This window comes from Hermetia illucens, chromosome 5, assembly GCF_905115235.1.
Source record: "Hermetia illucens chromosome 5, iHerIll2.2.curated.20191125, whole genome shotgun sequence".
Lineage (NCBI taxonomy): Eukaryota > Metazoa > Arthropoda > Insecta > Diptera > Stratiomyidae > Hermetia > Hermetia illucens.
The window spans coordinates 59,163,409-59,178,858 of record NC_051853.1 but is presented as its reverse complement, the minus strand read 5'-3'; the positions used below and the strand labels follow the sequence as shown (position 1 = coordinate 59,178,858).

Here is a 15,450-nt window from a genome sequence, read left to right as displayed (position 1 = left end):
TCCTGTGTTTGTGCGAACTGTCAAAATGAAGCTTGCGCAGCTTCACTTCATTTTGTAGGCAACAGTTTATTTGGTGATCGGTTAGGTTTTAAATTTGTTTTTGATAGATTGTGTTTGTTTGTTGTGTTTTCTTTGATGAAATGCCGCGAAAAATTATGAAGACGCCGCTGAACACGGCGAAGAAGCGTGCCTCCATATTTAAACATATTCAACAAGACTTAGGCGAAGAATCGGCCACGGACGAGAGTGATTTTCACTCAGTGTCGACTGATAACGGTGTCACAAACTATGGCTTAGAATATACTAGTCGGACGTTGAGATCAGCAGAAAAGTCAAAAAGCACATCTCCCGCGAAAAAGTCTAATAAACAAACCCCCCAACCAGCCAGACGAGGCGAAACGAGTAGGAGTTCAGGAGCCCGCGACAAGACACAACCCTCGACGAGCGGCATCAGGACTCCGAGGAAAGCGCCGGCAACGAGCGCTGCCGCCAATCAGAGCCAGAAAAGTCCTTCTTGGGAACAGTCACAGCAGCGACGGACTCCTAGAGTGAAAGAGACTGGCAAATCAACAGCACCGTCGCGACCTGGGCCGTCTCGGGAGGCGGCGACGGGTAGTAAAAAACGCAAGGGAAAAAGTCCGCGGAGGAAGAATCATATCCTGAAGGAAATCCGTCAATTGCAGACAAGATGTGGTAAGCATAACCTGTTGCTTTCGGTTCAAGGGAGCGTGGAAGCATCGAGATTTTTCTCATTAGCAAATCTCGCTCTTTTAACCGATGAACTTCTGTCATGAATTCTTCATCTTGTCCTCCTTTCCAGACACTTTGGTGCCAAAGTTGCCGTTTTCACGCGTTATCCGAGAAGCTATGAGTTATGTGACTGACACCCAGCTCAGAATAACATTTGACGCATTGCGAGCATTGCAAGAAGCTGCCGAAATCTACCTAACCCAATTGTTCTCTGATGCATATCGGTGTACGCTGCACCGAAGCCGAGTTACCTTGATGGTAAAGGATATGGAGCTTGTGCGCTATCTACGAGGTCCTCTCGACCCTGGGAACTTCCGACGAAATTAGCTGCCAATTAGATTAAGTTAGTATAAGTTCATGAGTGTTAAAATAGGTTCCATTGATGGAATTTGTGGCTCCGGGTGTATTTAGTATTCATTTTATTTCAAGACGTTCTGTGCCTGCCACCATGAGATTGCTTGCGGATGAGACTTTGTTATTCATTTAGTTTACTTCGATTAGTAAGTTGAAAAGAAAAGTAAATAATTTTGAAGCTAACTTTGTAGTTTTCGAATATTCAAATTTCCTTCTACGTTGCACTCATGGATCTGAAAGTTTGCATGTTGGGGACTTGTCAGACAATTATTCACAGCGTTTCCCTTCTCTCACTATGTAGGCGACATACCAAAAACTGATTGGTAAAAATGTTTCAAGGGTTGGATCAAACTCGTTTGAAAGTGAGGGTTACTCTGAAGGGGACAATGATTTCAACGAATATCTTGAATTTTAAATTTAAGTTTCGGGAACCTTTCGATCTAAGTAGTATATTTAAGAAGACCAATAGCGAATCAGACACAAGCATAAGTTGTACTAAATATTTGATGACGATAATGATGATGATAAAACTTCGATATTTGCAATAGGCTGGCCACGTTCAACGTATGGACGATATTCGGATACATAAAAGAGTATCCGAAAGAAGAGCAAAAGGACCGAAACCGACAGGAAAATCTTGAAAGCGCTGGGCAGATTCTTTTGACAAAGACAGCGTATTACTGTTTGAATTTAAAAATTGGAGGACGCGGTCGAAGGATCGAGATGTTTGGAGGAAAGATATCCTGAAAACCTAGGCCCAAAATGTTCCCCAGAGCCTCAACGACGAGTATATTTATAGGATCAGTTAAATGATCACTTAATGCATTGAAACAATTTTACACGTCGATGTGCACAAACCTACTTATAAACATTGAAGTCTGTCTCGAAAGTGCACATGGCGCATTTTCTTGAACCACCTGGTTTGCTATTTCTTCGTCATTTCCAATGCACCTTCCATTCTGCAACTATAGATTGAAGACTTGGGGACTAGACTCAGTAACAATTATCCTAGCCGTTGATTGACGTAATGATTGAGACACATCCTTATCCTCTTCTGCTTTCCCTAATCCGAGTACCATCAAGGTATCCGGTATAGTGGAGAAGGAAAGATAAGATTGTGATTGGAATGGGTGGTCTGAATGCCAAGGTGGGTTCTGACAACACCTTGCTCGGACATTTGATAAGAAAACACAGTCTTGGCGACGGTAACGATAATGTTATCAGGTTTGTGAATTTCTGTGGTTTTTACCGCCTCGTCATCGGTGGCGTATTGTTCGAGCACAAAGCTTATCATAAGGTCAGTGGAATTTTAACTAACTGACATCGTAAGAGCAATCAGATTGACCCTTTGCAATCATTATTAAATTTGTCTCCTGTATGTACGTAAAAAGAGATGCGCTGACATTGGCCTCGAAAGGGATTATAATCTGTGGTTGCTTACATTCGGTTGCGTGTTGCGTGGACCACTTCTCGCAGGGTTGAAGAGTTGGGATTCTTCAAGTTCGACATAGACCGTTTATATGATCCACCTGTCGCTCGATAGGGGCGCTATCTTGCTGCTCGGATGGCGGCTCGGTGAATAACCCTCCTGGGTGCTACCCAGGTTATTGGCCACGTCCTAAAGGGATGTCACGAGATCTGGCTGACTGCGGAATCATGGAAGCGGATCGATGAACGGAAGGGATTGATGCTGCGAGTAATAGCGAGCGTGAAGCGTACTCCGATACTCAGCGAAATCCTGGGAAATTAAACATAATATCCGCCATTAAAACAGGGAATTTGTTATTACGCTGATGAGGAACACTGCTACCACACCACGAAAGAACTTGAATGTGGTCGTAAATTTTTTGACGGTCTTGTGAAGGACATTAACGGTCGAATCTTCATTCACGATGACGGGAAGTACTTCATTACGGTCTTTAACCGCATAACATCCCTGGAGTTCTGCCTCTTGTAATGGCTAGTCACCGTAATATGGGAATACGGAATGTTCCTCCAAATAGGAGAGAAATCATATTGGTCCTAGGAATCCGAGACCCCATTTTGAGTGCGACAATCGGAGGGTTTTTTGCGTACTTCTTGTAATCGTAATAATGAAAAAACAATTGCTTAAATAACCCCGGAGCGCATCAATCATCATTTTGCAACAAAGCGCGGAGTTTAGATTTCTGTTTCACCTGCTCTTCGTCGATTTTGAGAAGGGTTTCGACCTCGTGAATAGAGAAAGTATCTAGCGTGTCGGAGAAACTAATAGCTATTATCAGAACGACATATGATGGCGCAAAATGTCACGTGCTGTATCGAGGTAAATTCTCTGAGGAATGGAGTCCTCTAGGGTTGCATTTTGTCACCGATATTATTTCTTTTCGTTATCGGTGACGTTCTTAATGCTGCCTCGTCTGGAGGACATGGAGAACTCAATGGACCATTTTTCCTTAAATATCTCAGTTATGCTATTTGTTTGCTCTCTCACCGGGTCATGGATATGATACCATTTCGAACGAAGTTGAGTAGAAAGCTGAAATTGTGGAAGTTTGACAAGTCTATTGTTAGTTATGCTTTGCAGATGAATGTACCCTTCCATAGTTCTCAATGAGCGGGTCGTCGCAGGAGCACTTGGCGGAGAAAAGTAGTAGTAGAAGAGAATTGCAAGCGTCTAGGGAACTCTTGGAGACAGTTGAAGCCAATTTCAGCGAGCTATGAACGATGGCACGTAAGCGTGGCTTATGCACTACGCCACAATGAGGGATGAATGGTAACCATATATATATAGTATATACCACACAAATGTATAGTACTTGATAACAGTAGGGAAATTAACAAGAAATTAAGTGAGGTACAACGCTTTAATCATCATTACCAGTTTCTGGCATATATTGCTAAGAAGTCTAAACTCTTCTTTAATTTTTCTGTCGGTTGAATTGGTTCTGTTAGGATACTGGGATCCATTGCATAAAATGTACACAATCCCAGCCTAAGCCAGTACAGAGCTTCTTCCCATCCGCGGGCGGCTCAAACGCCTTTCGTAGGTTATGAGAATGAAAACTGTACTTCTCATTAGTAAAAGATTGTTTCTGCTATTTTTTTCCATTATTGTGCTTTTCGCAGCTCAATTTATGGATTTCTGTAAGCGCTGGTTGTTTCGTTATTTTTCTTTCGTCTCATTCCTTATTATTTTGAGACGAACTACGTTCCTACTCGTTCTCGCTTCCAATTTAAGCGCGCGCGATTTGCCGAGCTATAAGGAAGGAATCCAATGCTTTCGGTAATATACAATTATTGGCCGATTTCTCTTTGCTAACCAACGCTAAGTGTTTAATATTGAATTTTTTTGCAATTTTCGCAGCAGCTTGTTTATCACTTTCCTGCGATTTGTCAAATGGTCAATTCTTCCTTGCTGAAATTCATTATAACTTTCCTTTCACCAACCCTCGTTCCGTGTGACATCTTATCACTGGTACGACTGTTGCTTATGAAAATCTTCAAAACATTTTGCCAATAAATTCCTTTTATATTTGACCTTATGTTAAGGACACTTACAAGTGCAATACTCACTCTGATATAGTCCAGGGATCTATATTTTGTATGCCATCAATTTGAATTTTCTCATCATTTTGTATTGTTTCTGAAAACGCCAATCTTTCGAATATTCATGATTGAAAATTTAAATGTTTTGATTTTTATAAATAAATTGATAATTTTTAAAGATTATTTAAGGAAGTTATGCAGGGAAATGTAGATTGCAAATTCACAAAAACCAGGCGATAATCAAAAATTGAACAGCATTCAGATGTCGTAAAATGTAAATTTCTGACATAATTTTGCATTTATTTAATACGATAAATTATATTTTCTACATATGTTTAAATTGGTTCATCTGAATTTCTGTCACTTGCATTCTTTGAGTATTTTATCTCCCACTGTAAAATGCAATTAACCCGATATATCTGGCAGTTCCATCACCATAACGGCAACGTCAATCTTATCAATTTGACAGCACCGGTTAAAACATCAATTGTTTACGTGCCGACTTTGGTCTGCATTTGTATTGTTTTCGCGCTAAAACTTATGAAATCCGAATAAGCAAAAGTAAAGAGACTATGACGACTCCTCCTAAATTTACGGGCACTGGCCTTGAGGACGTCAACATACCTGGACAGGCGTACCTTCGTGAGGCGCTGACATCGTGCACGGATCCTCTCAAGGCTATTGAAGGATTTCAGGTAATTTGTCGCTATTCTGTGTAATTTTCAAGTGAAGATCATCTATGTGACTTATTTAGCTGGAAAATGGAATCCTTTTACCATCACTTCGCCCGATGCTTCCTCTGCTGGACCTACACGGCGTCAGGAGGCTAGACTTCCACACTTCGGTCCTGGAGGTGAGTTCTCCCAATTTGACACAGACTTTTTACTGGATTGCTACGATTTTGTTTTCCTAGGAACTGCGCGACAAACTTATTGCGCACATCAATGAGCTGGGCAGTAAGGAGGGCAAAGAGCGGGACAAGAAGCTCAAGGAACTGCTCATAAAGAGCTTCCCCGTTGTACGTGTGAAAGCACTACGTCCCGTGGTAATGGCTATTTTGCGCAACACAACTCACATTGATGATAAATATTTACGGATTTTGGTGCGCGACAAGGAACTCTATTCCGATACCGACACCGAAGTGAAGCGGCAGATTTGGCGGGACAACCAGTCACTTTTTGGCGATGAAGTCTCTCCACTACTTTCGCAGTATATTCGCGAGAAGGAGCACATCCTGTTTGACCACACGAATCTGAACAATCTTTTCTTCTCGCCGTCGCCAAAGGTACGCCGACAAGGAGAGGTCGTACAAAAATTGGCGCACATGATCGGTTAGGGGCGAACTTCTGTGTTATCAAGAATCATTGATCGAAGTCTTTTCTAATAAATAGGCACAAGCGTGAAGCTCTACGACATGGTCTTGCAGTTTCTCAGGACCTTATTCCTTCGAACTCGTAATGTTCATTATTGCACTTTGCGAGCGGAACTTCTAATGGCGCTTCACGATCTCGAGGTTCAAGAAATCATTTCCGTTGATCCCTGTCACAAGTTCACATGGTGTCTGGATGCCTGTATTCGAGAGAAAAATGTCGATATTAAACGTTCCAGGGAATTGCAAGGCTTCCTGGATAACATCAAAAGGGGACAGGAGCAGGTACAGCGTTCGTATTCAATATTATTGTGTTATTGAGCAATTGGTTTGGTAGGTTCTTGGAGATTTGTCTATGACTCTCTGCGACCCATATGCAATCAACTTCCTTGCAACGTCAGCCATTAAAATCCTCCAATATCTCATCAACAACGAAGGTCTTCCCCGTGACAACACAATTTTGATTCTTCTGCTAAGAATGCTGGCACTTGGCCTGAGCGCTTGGGTCATGATCGACTCACAGGACTTCAAGGAACCCAAGCTTGACAGCCAAGTCGTTACGAAATTTCTCCCGGCTCTCATGTCCCTAATGGTTGATGACCAGTGCCGAAGTTTGCACACAAAACTGCCGCCTGACGAACGTGAAAGCGCACTCACGACCATCGAGCATTCGGGTCCAGCACCCGATGCAGTGGAAGCGTACATTCAAGAAAGCGCCGTGGCCAGTATCTTGGCCATGTATTACACATTGCACACAGCTCGTCAGAAAGATCGAGTGGGAATTTTGAGAGTTCTGGCTATTTTGGCGTCGTGTAAGGAAGATCGGGCTTATGAGGACCCATTCTTGCACTCATTGGTAGGATTTTCTGGATATCTTCCTTGCTCCAGTGCTAATTGATGCCTTTTCAGATTGCCCTACTCATTCCAATGTCAGAAGAATTTTCCACGGAGGACTTTTGCACGACGTTGTTCGATGAGTTTCTGTTTGCAGGGCTGACACGCGACAACGTGACAAGACACATGTTGAAATTACTTTGGTAAAAATTTACAGAATACTTGTCGGTACAGGAGTAAAGTGTTGCTTTTTTCCATTTTTCAGGTACGTGCATAGTAAGCTGCCGCCAAACCGCTTGGCATCATTGCTCAAAGCAATGCAGCCAACAGCTCAGCACCATGAAAACGTGCATAAACTGTACGAGTCACTTCAGGAGAGGATTGGAACGGCCTTGCAGGAAGTACAGGCAGTGGAGCCAATGGAAATCGATTACGATTCGCCACTGAAGAGTGTTCCCACGCCTGGACCGCATTATTTACAATAGGGCCGGTCTCCAGTTTCATATTTCGAAGTCAGATTTGTTATTTTAAGTCAGAAATATAAAGTGATTTTAAAACAGTTCATTTGTTTCCACATTCCCTAGTTTTTCAAGTAACTGAAAGTGAAATTACATTTTTTCGTTCATTTCGAGAGAAAACACTTTTGTTAGCTGAAATAGGTTTTATTCGCTGCTGACAACCGTATGGATAGCTTTTATCGTTTGTGATTTTCGGCCCTAGGCATGACGGTTTCAAAGTCATATCTCCTACCAGCGTCATAGAGAGAAAATTCGGGCCCGGGCAAAAATTATGCGGAAAACCGAGCCCAGGGTGAAAATTATGTGATCCCCTTATTATCCGTTTCAGAGCCGATTTTCGTCGGGCCTTCTCCTTATCTTCATTATTCTCAGTTGACTACTGATATTTGATGTTTTTGTTGTCTTCGTTTTTGGTGCTGACGATCGTTAATCTGCGGTTCAAGATTTTACACCAATTGCAGCCTGCCCGATCTGGATTTGTACATTTCGAGTGGTTCTTCCCAAGATTCAATATCGTCAGCATAAGCCAGTAGTTGTACTTGTGGAGAACAATGCCTCTCGCATTTCGCAAGGTGCGAGGTGGATCACTTTTTCCAAGGTCAAGTTAAAGAGAGTCATAATAGATCAATCTTAGATTGTTGTTGGTGGTGAATAGTTTTGTTGCCCATATTCCAACAGCTTTTCCATGGCTTGCCCCAAAGAAAACAAATCTGATCGGTTGCTAATTTGCCTGGACTGGAGCGTCTCTCTCTGAAGTAAATGATCGCAGACCATACACAATATTACCAGCGGCAATTTAGGGAGCTCGTAACTGATTTCGAACCGATTAATGAACGAATCTGCTTAATCCGCTTCAAGATGAAGTTTCTCAATGTGTAATGAATCAAAAAACAATGTTTTATCAAATTAAAGGAGATAAAGGATATAATTAATAAAACTGTCGGCCAGTTTTGATAATATCCAATTACGCCTGGAAAAAATACCAAAAAAGCAGCATGCAATGGTTTGGTTATTACCCAGCTGAGTGCAAGTCTCCAAAGATCATATCTGTCCCAAAGCCTTAAAAGCCATCTCATCTTGCTAATAGTTATACTAGGTCTACTCCTACATACTAATCAGTAGAATATGGACAACCGAACAAATACCGGACGACTGGAGGAAAAGTTTAATTTGCCCTGTGTACAAGAAGGATGATAGTCTGCGTTGAAGAAACTACATATAAAATCATCGGGGAATGCGAAGGTGTTTCAGATCCGGATGGTCGACAACGGATCAGGTATTCGCAGTTAAACCGTGCTTGAAAAGTACTGGGAATATGCTATGGATGTGCACCAATTGTTCGTTGACTTCTGTCAGGCGTACGATAGTGTAAATCGTAATGCTTTTTACGGTGCTGACGTTACCATCAGTCGAAGATTTCGCGCCGCCTGCTCGATCTGGATGAAGGCAGTTTCTACATCTCGGTTGCTTTTCCCATGATGTCGATATTGTCAGCATAGGATGGTTCCTTTCGCATTTATCTGAGCTAGGTTTTCTAAGGTTAGGTTAAAAAGGGTGCATGATAGGGAATCGCCTTGTCTTAGACCGTTGTTGATGCCGAATGCCAAAGTGTCAGTCTAATCAGCCGTACAAACTTCGTTGGGATACCGCTTGTCGTGTTGCTGATTTGTCTGGAGTAAAGACTCTTTGGTATGGGCCAAAGATAGTGGAGGATATTTTACTCAGCAACATGTTACCTCTACAATTGCTGCATTACGAAATATCTTCCATTTTATATATGGGACAAATAATGCTTCTTTGCCGGTCATTGGTCATTGATTTGTTGTCTCACACCTTGAGCATAAGTTGATTCGCCGCTTGGTGTAATTGGTCGCCTCAATATTTAACCGATTTGGATGTAATTCCATCAATAGATTGCATGAACTGTTTCTTCTATTCTTGGTGTGGCAGTATTTGTCCGACGTCTTCAGTTGAAGGGATGTCCAATAAGCCGATATTATGGTTGTTGGGTAGTTTATTAAAGTACTCAACCTATCGCTTCAGAGATGTATTAGGCTTCATCCTACTGACTTGTCGGCAAAGCTTGTTTGGGAAGCAGTTGGTTCTCCCAGGCTTTATTTTTCCGTCTGTGAAGTCGCTTATACGCTCGACGGAGTTTGTGAAAAGTCTCTGCGTGTGTCCGCGTTCTTTGACAATACAACATTACTCGGTATGAAGCATTCTTTCGTCCCGTTGCTAGCTTACATTTATCGTCAAACCAGCCCTTTCGACTTTTCTTGCGGCTTTGGCCAAGTATGTTTGTGGCTGTATCAACGATAACGCTCTTCAGGTGATTCTGAAGATCATTTGGTGCTGCTTCATCTCCAGAAAATGTTAACTGCGGTTATTGCGGCATCCATTTCCCCTTTATGGGTGTTACGGAGGGCTTTGTTGTGGATAGCTTCAGTATTCGCTCGCACCTCATTGTCAGAGGGGATTGTTGGCGGTGTTGTAATTCGAGCCCGCAGGACTGTAATAATAATAATAATAATCGTTGGCGCAACAATCCATGTTGGATCAGAGCCTTGAAGTGTGTTAGAGCACTTCATTCAAGACCGTAACGGTACACTAGGAGGCAATGTGGTCAGCATTGCTCGCAGGACTATGCCAATGAAATAGTGATCCGAGTCTATATTGGCCCCCTATATGCTCTGATATTCATCAAAGCTGAAAGGGTTTGTTCTACTGCTTCGTAGAAGGTATCATTCTCCGATTCTGCAGTCTCCTCTGTAGGGACATGAACGTTAATGAAGCTTATATATCTAAATTAGCCTCGCAAACGCAGAATGCATAGCCTTTTGCTTATTTTCTTAAAGCCGATAACAGCAGGTTTCATTTTTTGGCTGACTAAGAAACTTACTCCGAGCATATGGTTTACTGGATAACAACTATAATATATGGTATAGTGGCTCTTCTCCAGGGAACCGGTCCCTGTCCAACGCATCTCCTCCGACGCTATATTGGGACAGGGTATCGGCTAGCTGCTTGGCAGCTCCATCTCTGTACAAGGAGCGCATGTTCCTTGGGAAAATGCGCAAATCGTTATTCCGTTGTCATTGCCGGGTTCGTCGTTGTAAAGTCCATCCTATCCAAGGCTCCTTCTGTGGCTTCGTAACAAGTTGTTTTCTGTGTAGGGTTCTCAGCCCTACCCAACCCCCAACCTGGAGGACTAGTTGGTAAAATTTATACGGTTTTTAGGTCCGGGAGGCTCGTTATCATTCTTCTCCGTCTGCAGCTTCTCGTTAGGAGAAAACTCTGAGCGGTTACCACGTGGAGATGCAGAAAGAGTTTGGTAGTAGAGCTGTTGATGTTGGTTATGGTTGATTTATGCCTCATCTTGGGATTACCCTTTGATTACTATGCTCGCCATCGTTAAACTTAGCCTTCAATCCCTTCTGTTTATCGATCCATTTCTACAATCCCGCCCTCACCCAGATTTTCGGGGCGTGGTCGAGGGGCTGCGTAGCACCCTAAAAAGAGCATGTATGGCGGTCTAATGCTCACCGATATTCTCTCGGGTTACTCAGCATATCTGCCGTGAGATTAACAAGATAGCTCACCCAGGGCTGAGTGAAAGCTGGATTATACAAATGATTGATGTCTGGTAGGTCGCAGCTCTCCAACCGAGACTGTGAAAGAAGTGAAGGACGCAGCACGGAACCCGCAGGCGAACGTAAGCGGGCTGGTGGTCCCTTTCGAGGCCGATATCAGCGTCTCTCTTGTTACGCATATTCAGTAGACAACTCCTAAATCTACTGCTGATCGCGAAATGATCGATCTGATTGCTTGTACGATGTTAGTCAGTTGAAAACCAACGGGCCTTATGGCAGGCTCCGTGCTCGAATAATGTGCCACCAATGGTGAGGCTGTGGAAGTTGTAGAAATCAGCAAACTTCCCACCATTATCGTTATGAAGGTTGTGTATGTTCAGATGATGTAGAGAGGACCTTATTATGAGGCTATAGGATGTAGACTTTACGTTATCGTTTTTAGCTGGACAAGTGGTTATTAAAGAAAAATTTCGCATATGTATCATTCTTATCCATATGTAATTAATGGGCTAATTTTCCAGGTTATTGAGTGTAGTATTCGGTTTTCCCACCCCTGCGCCATTGGTTCACTCTATAGTCTGGCGACGTAGAGTCTGAGGGTTCCATCTTGGGTAACCTGGGCACATCGAGGTTCTTTGGTGTATGTGTCTTTATGGGGTTTGTTACCATATCCCTACTAGATACCTTAGATTCTCATTGTTTTTTTTTTGTTTTTGCAACCAATAATTTAAAGTCGTGGTGGGGTAGTGAATCGTACAAAGTTTTCCAGAAGTTATCTTTGTTTTCATCGTCTTTTTCTTTCGTGGAAACATATACGTTGACTAGACACAATTTAAGAAATTTCGGTCGTTTTCGACTTGCACAGAGTGTGGCTTAGTGTCTACTTATGTGGTTCATTGTGGTGGGGCGAACACTAAATGATTTTGATAATTGGCGGGTGCACCATTCAAAATCTACACTGTAGATAACAAGAACTCTATTTATTGAATTATTCATATCTGAGTTTGAACAAAATATATAATTTCAAGCCAGTCAAAAAGAGAAAGTTCTATCTTAAATTGTCCTTTTTCGAAGTAAATCATACAATGGAATACGCTCCGTGGATTCTTCCTTCACCTGAGGCTTAAAGCTACCAATATCTACAAGATATTGTGGTCGTTGTAGATCTTCACTCTCCAAATAATGGTCGATCAGTAATTTTGTGGAGCGCAAGTGCGATATCCCTTTGAACAAAATTTCCGTTGTTCTGAGCTCTTCTGGGAAAACAGGTTCCATTTGTCTATCAGCATCCGACGGTACCCATCCTCTCATGGAAGCTGGTAATGTTCTCCCAAACGCTACAGTCACCGGGTTTTTACTGGTCTTGCCGCGTTTCTTCTTGAAGTGCTGCTCAACTTGTTTTTCCAAGGACATCTGGGAAGGAAGTATTAAGTAAAGGGTTCGTTGAAGTTATATTCACATCCTACTTGTGGTAAATTCCATTTGACCGCTATCTCATTTGGTACTGCCTTAATCTCTTTAGGTGCGATGTGAATTGCCGTTGATGCTGTCTCAGCTAATTCTATGGAGAAGAGTTGTTTGATTGTGTCCTTTGATAAGGTCCCATTCTCCCCAACTCCCAAACTGTTAACCCAATCAGCGAAATTTTCTGCAGCACGATCCATAATTTCTTCAGCTTGTTCGAACAGAGGTTTTTCCAGGATGTTCCTATCCAACTTATAGAGTTTCGACTTCCATATGATACGGTCCTTCTGCTTTTTAGGTAGGTATGCTGCCATCCAGTTTATGTTAGGAACGGGCTTTTTTCGTTTCTCAGGACTAGGATCAATTTTGAGGTGAATTTGACGATACTCTCGTTCTTGTTCCAAGATCTGGGATAGGGTGCTCTCATTGAAGTGTTCTTGCGTAGGCTGTGGGTGTGGGAATCAGAAAAAACAAGGATAATGGGTGTGTCACTTACCGGTTTCTTTATTTCCGGTGGTTCATCGACGTCGTTCAAATCCTCGGATGATTCGTCTTCAGTGTCTGCAGGTATTTTAATGAATTTCGCAACCCGGGCACGAAGTTTGGGTGGTAACGGTTCCCACAGGTCTATACATCTTACTCGTGACTGTACGGCCTTGGTTTTTGCCAACTGCTCAACCTGGTTTATCAGGTTCCTCCAGTAGTGCTTCTCGTTGGGGTCATTGTGTTCATATTTACAGTGGAGCACCCTTCGATATTCAACGTTTTTTACCTTCTTACGGCAATCCTTTAATAGTCGATCCATTTTTAACTATACGTTTGAATAGGGGTTGTTTGAATTGTTATACACGAAATACAAATATGGAGTACTGACTTTGACAAATTGTTTGTTCAATAATTGTGTTGCTGGAGAAACGAAAAGTTGAAAGGAAGTACGGAGGTTGTCATGATTGAGGAGATTTTTGTGCGATAGAGAGTAGAAGAGGTTTTGTAGGTTTTCTATTTGTTACCTATTTCTGGAAACATTACCTTTATTCATAAAACTGATAGATAAAATTTGTGCGGTCAGCGTTTTATGCTGGTCGATTTTTGTGATAGCACCCTATGCAGCTCATGCATCCAAAAGAACAATCATTCATATTTAGCATTTATTTTATTTCTGTGTGTATTTTTCGAAATTTTAATTTTTCGCCACTTCTGCTTGGCTTTCGGGGAAGTCAGTATATCATGAGGACGTGAATTGTTCGGAAATTTATAGACTTTAATCAACGTAAAGTGATAGGAAATGTTGGTTTCCGTGAACATTTAAAAAGGATTCAGAGAAGAAGCGAAAACCTGTCCTGATTGTGTGTTTAAGTTGGGGGAAAGGCATAGCTTCTGAGCACACAGACCGTTGTGGCCCAATTGTATTCTATTTACCCGTCTTAAGAAATATCCCAGATACGTTCATGTATCGCAGGATTTCCGTCAGTGGGGGTGGTGCTATCCGCTGCAACCAATATTCTGAGCTCTGATGCATCCATAGGCGGCGCGTTTACATAGAAAATACTCTGTGGATCCCGATGGACAGGTGTCACGGTTTACAAATTTTATTCTGAACATATGGCCATAATGCCCAGTTTGGTGTGTTTAGCAGCATTTAGGCTCTACCAACTGTCATTATGGGACTCCACCTTGTCGTGGTCGGGGAGCCTGTAGAAGCTTATAACTACACTAAGGGTGTCCAAAAACTCATTAAAATAGAAGCAATGGATTTTAATTCTTCAAGTAATAAGGAGGAGAGAGACTACATGCTTGCCTGTTAGAATCCTCTCTCCCGTCTGCACCAAGAAAAGCGGAAGAAAGGTAACGGTGGTGTGGACGTAACTGGTCTAATTCTGGTATGTGGAAACAGATCCATGCAACCCGGACACTATGAATCTGTGAGGGCTCCTAGACGACGACAATGGAAGCCACTGCGAAAGAAGGCGAAGTTTCCTGGGAATGAGAACATGTCGGTTTCTATACCAGCAAGTGTGACGACATCCATGGGAAATCAGACGTAAGGAAGTGGTGAGGACAAGCTGGTAACCCTAGTGAGATCCACACTGGACACAGCAGACGTTTCAGTTTGCGGTGGTTTTCTACAAACATAAAGGCTAGTTAAATTAACGTGGAGCATGTCAAAGCTCCTCTTCTTATCTACAGGCAGCAAGGCTGGCAAAGTTGCATGACTGTCCTTATAAATTTCTGATACATGGGTTCGTTTTAATAAAATCTGTGGTGTTGGATCAGTAAAAGCGACTAAGATCTTCTTCAGTGAGAGATCCTCGAGACCGAAACCCTGCGTCCTGATGTCAAAATTATTAGAGGCAACAATAATTCTTTTTTCACTACAATAGCAAGAGGAGAAACGTTATAGTTACCTCCGCTTACTTACCCTATGGTTCTTTGTGTCTTCCGCCGACGCAAGAATTAAGGGATCTGGTAGCGTATGCAGAATCAAGTGGCCTTGAACTCTTAATATGTTGTGATGCGAAAGTTCAACGTATTTGTTGAGGCAGTAGCAACCTTAGGAGAGAAACTGTTCGATTTTATCACTTTAGCTGGTCTGGTCACCAAGGTAGGGTACGGTCCTATGTTCGTGAAGTAATTGATTTAACAATCTGTACTACAAAGTTGTCAGAGTTGATTAGAGACTGCCGAGTACTAGATGAAGCCTCACTTTCAGGTATCCTTGCTTAGAATTTAGTCTGACTATTGCAAACTCACAGGCTGCAATATAAAGCCGGAATCCAAGCAAAAATGGTTGGACAAAGTTCAATGAACGTCTACGAAATAGGTGACTAAGGATTTCTTTGATGATAAAAAATCAATTAGAAACTTTGAATCGTACACTTTTAGAGTGTTTCGAAGAGGTTTATCTTATTTCCCGGGGCTAAAGCGGTAAAACGGTTCTATGGTGGAACCAAGAAAGGATCAGGAAATCAATCAGACGACTTCAGAATCGTGCTTGCAAAAGCAATAACAATGAAGACTTCCGGAACTCACAGCATGGATATAA

The 15,450-nt window shown here is 42.3% G+C and overlaps 3 protein-coding genes across 3 annotated transcripts; 2 read left to right on the top strand and 1 right to left on the bottom strand.

The window, feature by feature from the left end:
• Positions 1-37: 37 nt before the first annotated feature.
• On the top strand, positions 38-1,287 carry LOC119657541 (histone H3-like centromeric protein A). The gene is made up of 2 exons (XM_038064483.1): positions 38-693; positions 821-1,287. The coding sequence occupies exons 1-2, from the start codon at positions 141-143 to the stop codon at positions 1,075-1,077; spliced, it is 810 nt and encodes a 269-aa protein (XP_037920411.1). The 5' UTR covers positions 38-140; the 3' UTR covers positions 1,078-1,287.
• Positions 1,288-4,762: 3,475 nt separating this feature from the next.
• On the top strand, positions 4,763-7,394 carry LOC119657819 (negative elongation factor B). The gene is made up of 8 exons (XM_038064933.1): positions 4,763-4,906; positions 5,059-5,327; positions 5,387-5,485; positions 5,546-5,963; positions 6,024-6,286; positions 6,339-6,857; positions 6,911-7,038; positions 7,101-7,394. Exons 2-8 carry the CDS (start codon positions 5,205-5,207, stop codon positions 7,318-7,320), a joined length of 1,770 nt encoding a protein of 589 aa, XP_037920861.1. The 5' UTR covers positions 4,763-4,906; positions 5,059-5,204; the 3' UTR covers positions 7,321-7,394.
• A 4,602-nt stretch (positions 7,395-11,996) lies between these two features.
• On the bottom strand, positions 11,997-13,214 carry LOC119657610. The gene is made up of 3 exons (XM_038064609.1): positions 12,904-13,214; positions 12,410-12,853; positions 11,997-12,356 (listed from the first exon to the last, which is right to left on the bottom strand). The coding sequence occupies exons 1-3, from the start codon at positions 13,210-13,212 to the stop codon at positions 11,997-11,999; spliced, it is 1,113 nt and encodes a 370-aa protein (XP_037920537.1). The 5' UTR covers positions 13,213-13,214.
• Positions 13,215-15,450: the final 2,236 nt, after the last annotated feature.

Coding starts and splice junctions, on each gene's coding strand:
- LOC119657541 (XM_038064483.1), top strand. CDS start 141: ATGCCGCGAAAAATTATGAAGACGCCGCTGAACACGGCGAAGAAGCGT. Junction 694..820: donor TCAATTGCAGACAAGATGTG/GTAAGCATAACC, acceptor CCTCCTTTCCAG/ACACTTTGGTGCCAAAGTTG.
- LOC119657819 (XM_038064933.1), top strand. CDS start 5,205: ATGACGACTCCTCCTAAATTTACGGGCACTGGCCTTGAGGACGTCAAC. Junction 5,964..6,023: donor AAAATTGGCGCACATGATCG/GTTAGGGGCGAA, acceptor TCTAATAAATAG/GCACAAGCGTGAAGCTCTAC. Junction 7,039..7,100: donor CACATGTTGAAATTACTTTG/GTAAAAATTTAC, acceptor TCCATTTTTCAG/GTACGTGCATAGTAAGCTGC.
- LOC119657610 (XM_038064609.1), bottom strand. CDS start 13,212: ATGGATCGACTATTAAAGGATTGCCGTAAGAAGGTAAAAAACGTTGAA. Junction 12,854..12,903: donor CACCGGAAATAAAGAAACCG/GTAAGTGACACA, acceptor CCACACCCACAG/CCTACGCAAGAACACTTCAA. Junction 12,357..12,409: donor TCAAATGGAATTTACCACAA/GTAGGATGTGAA, acceptor CTTCCTTCCCAG/ATGTCCTTGGAAAAACAAGT.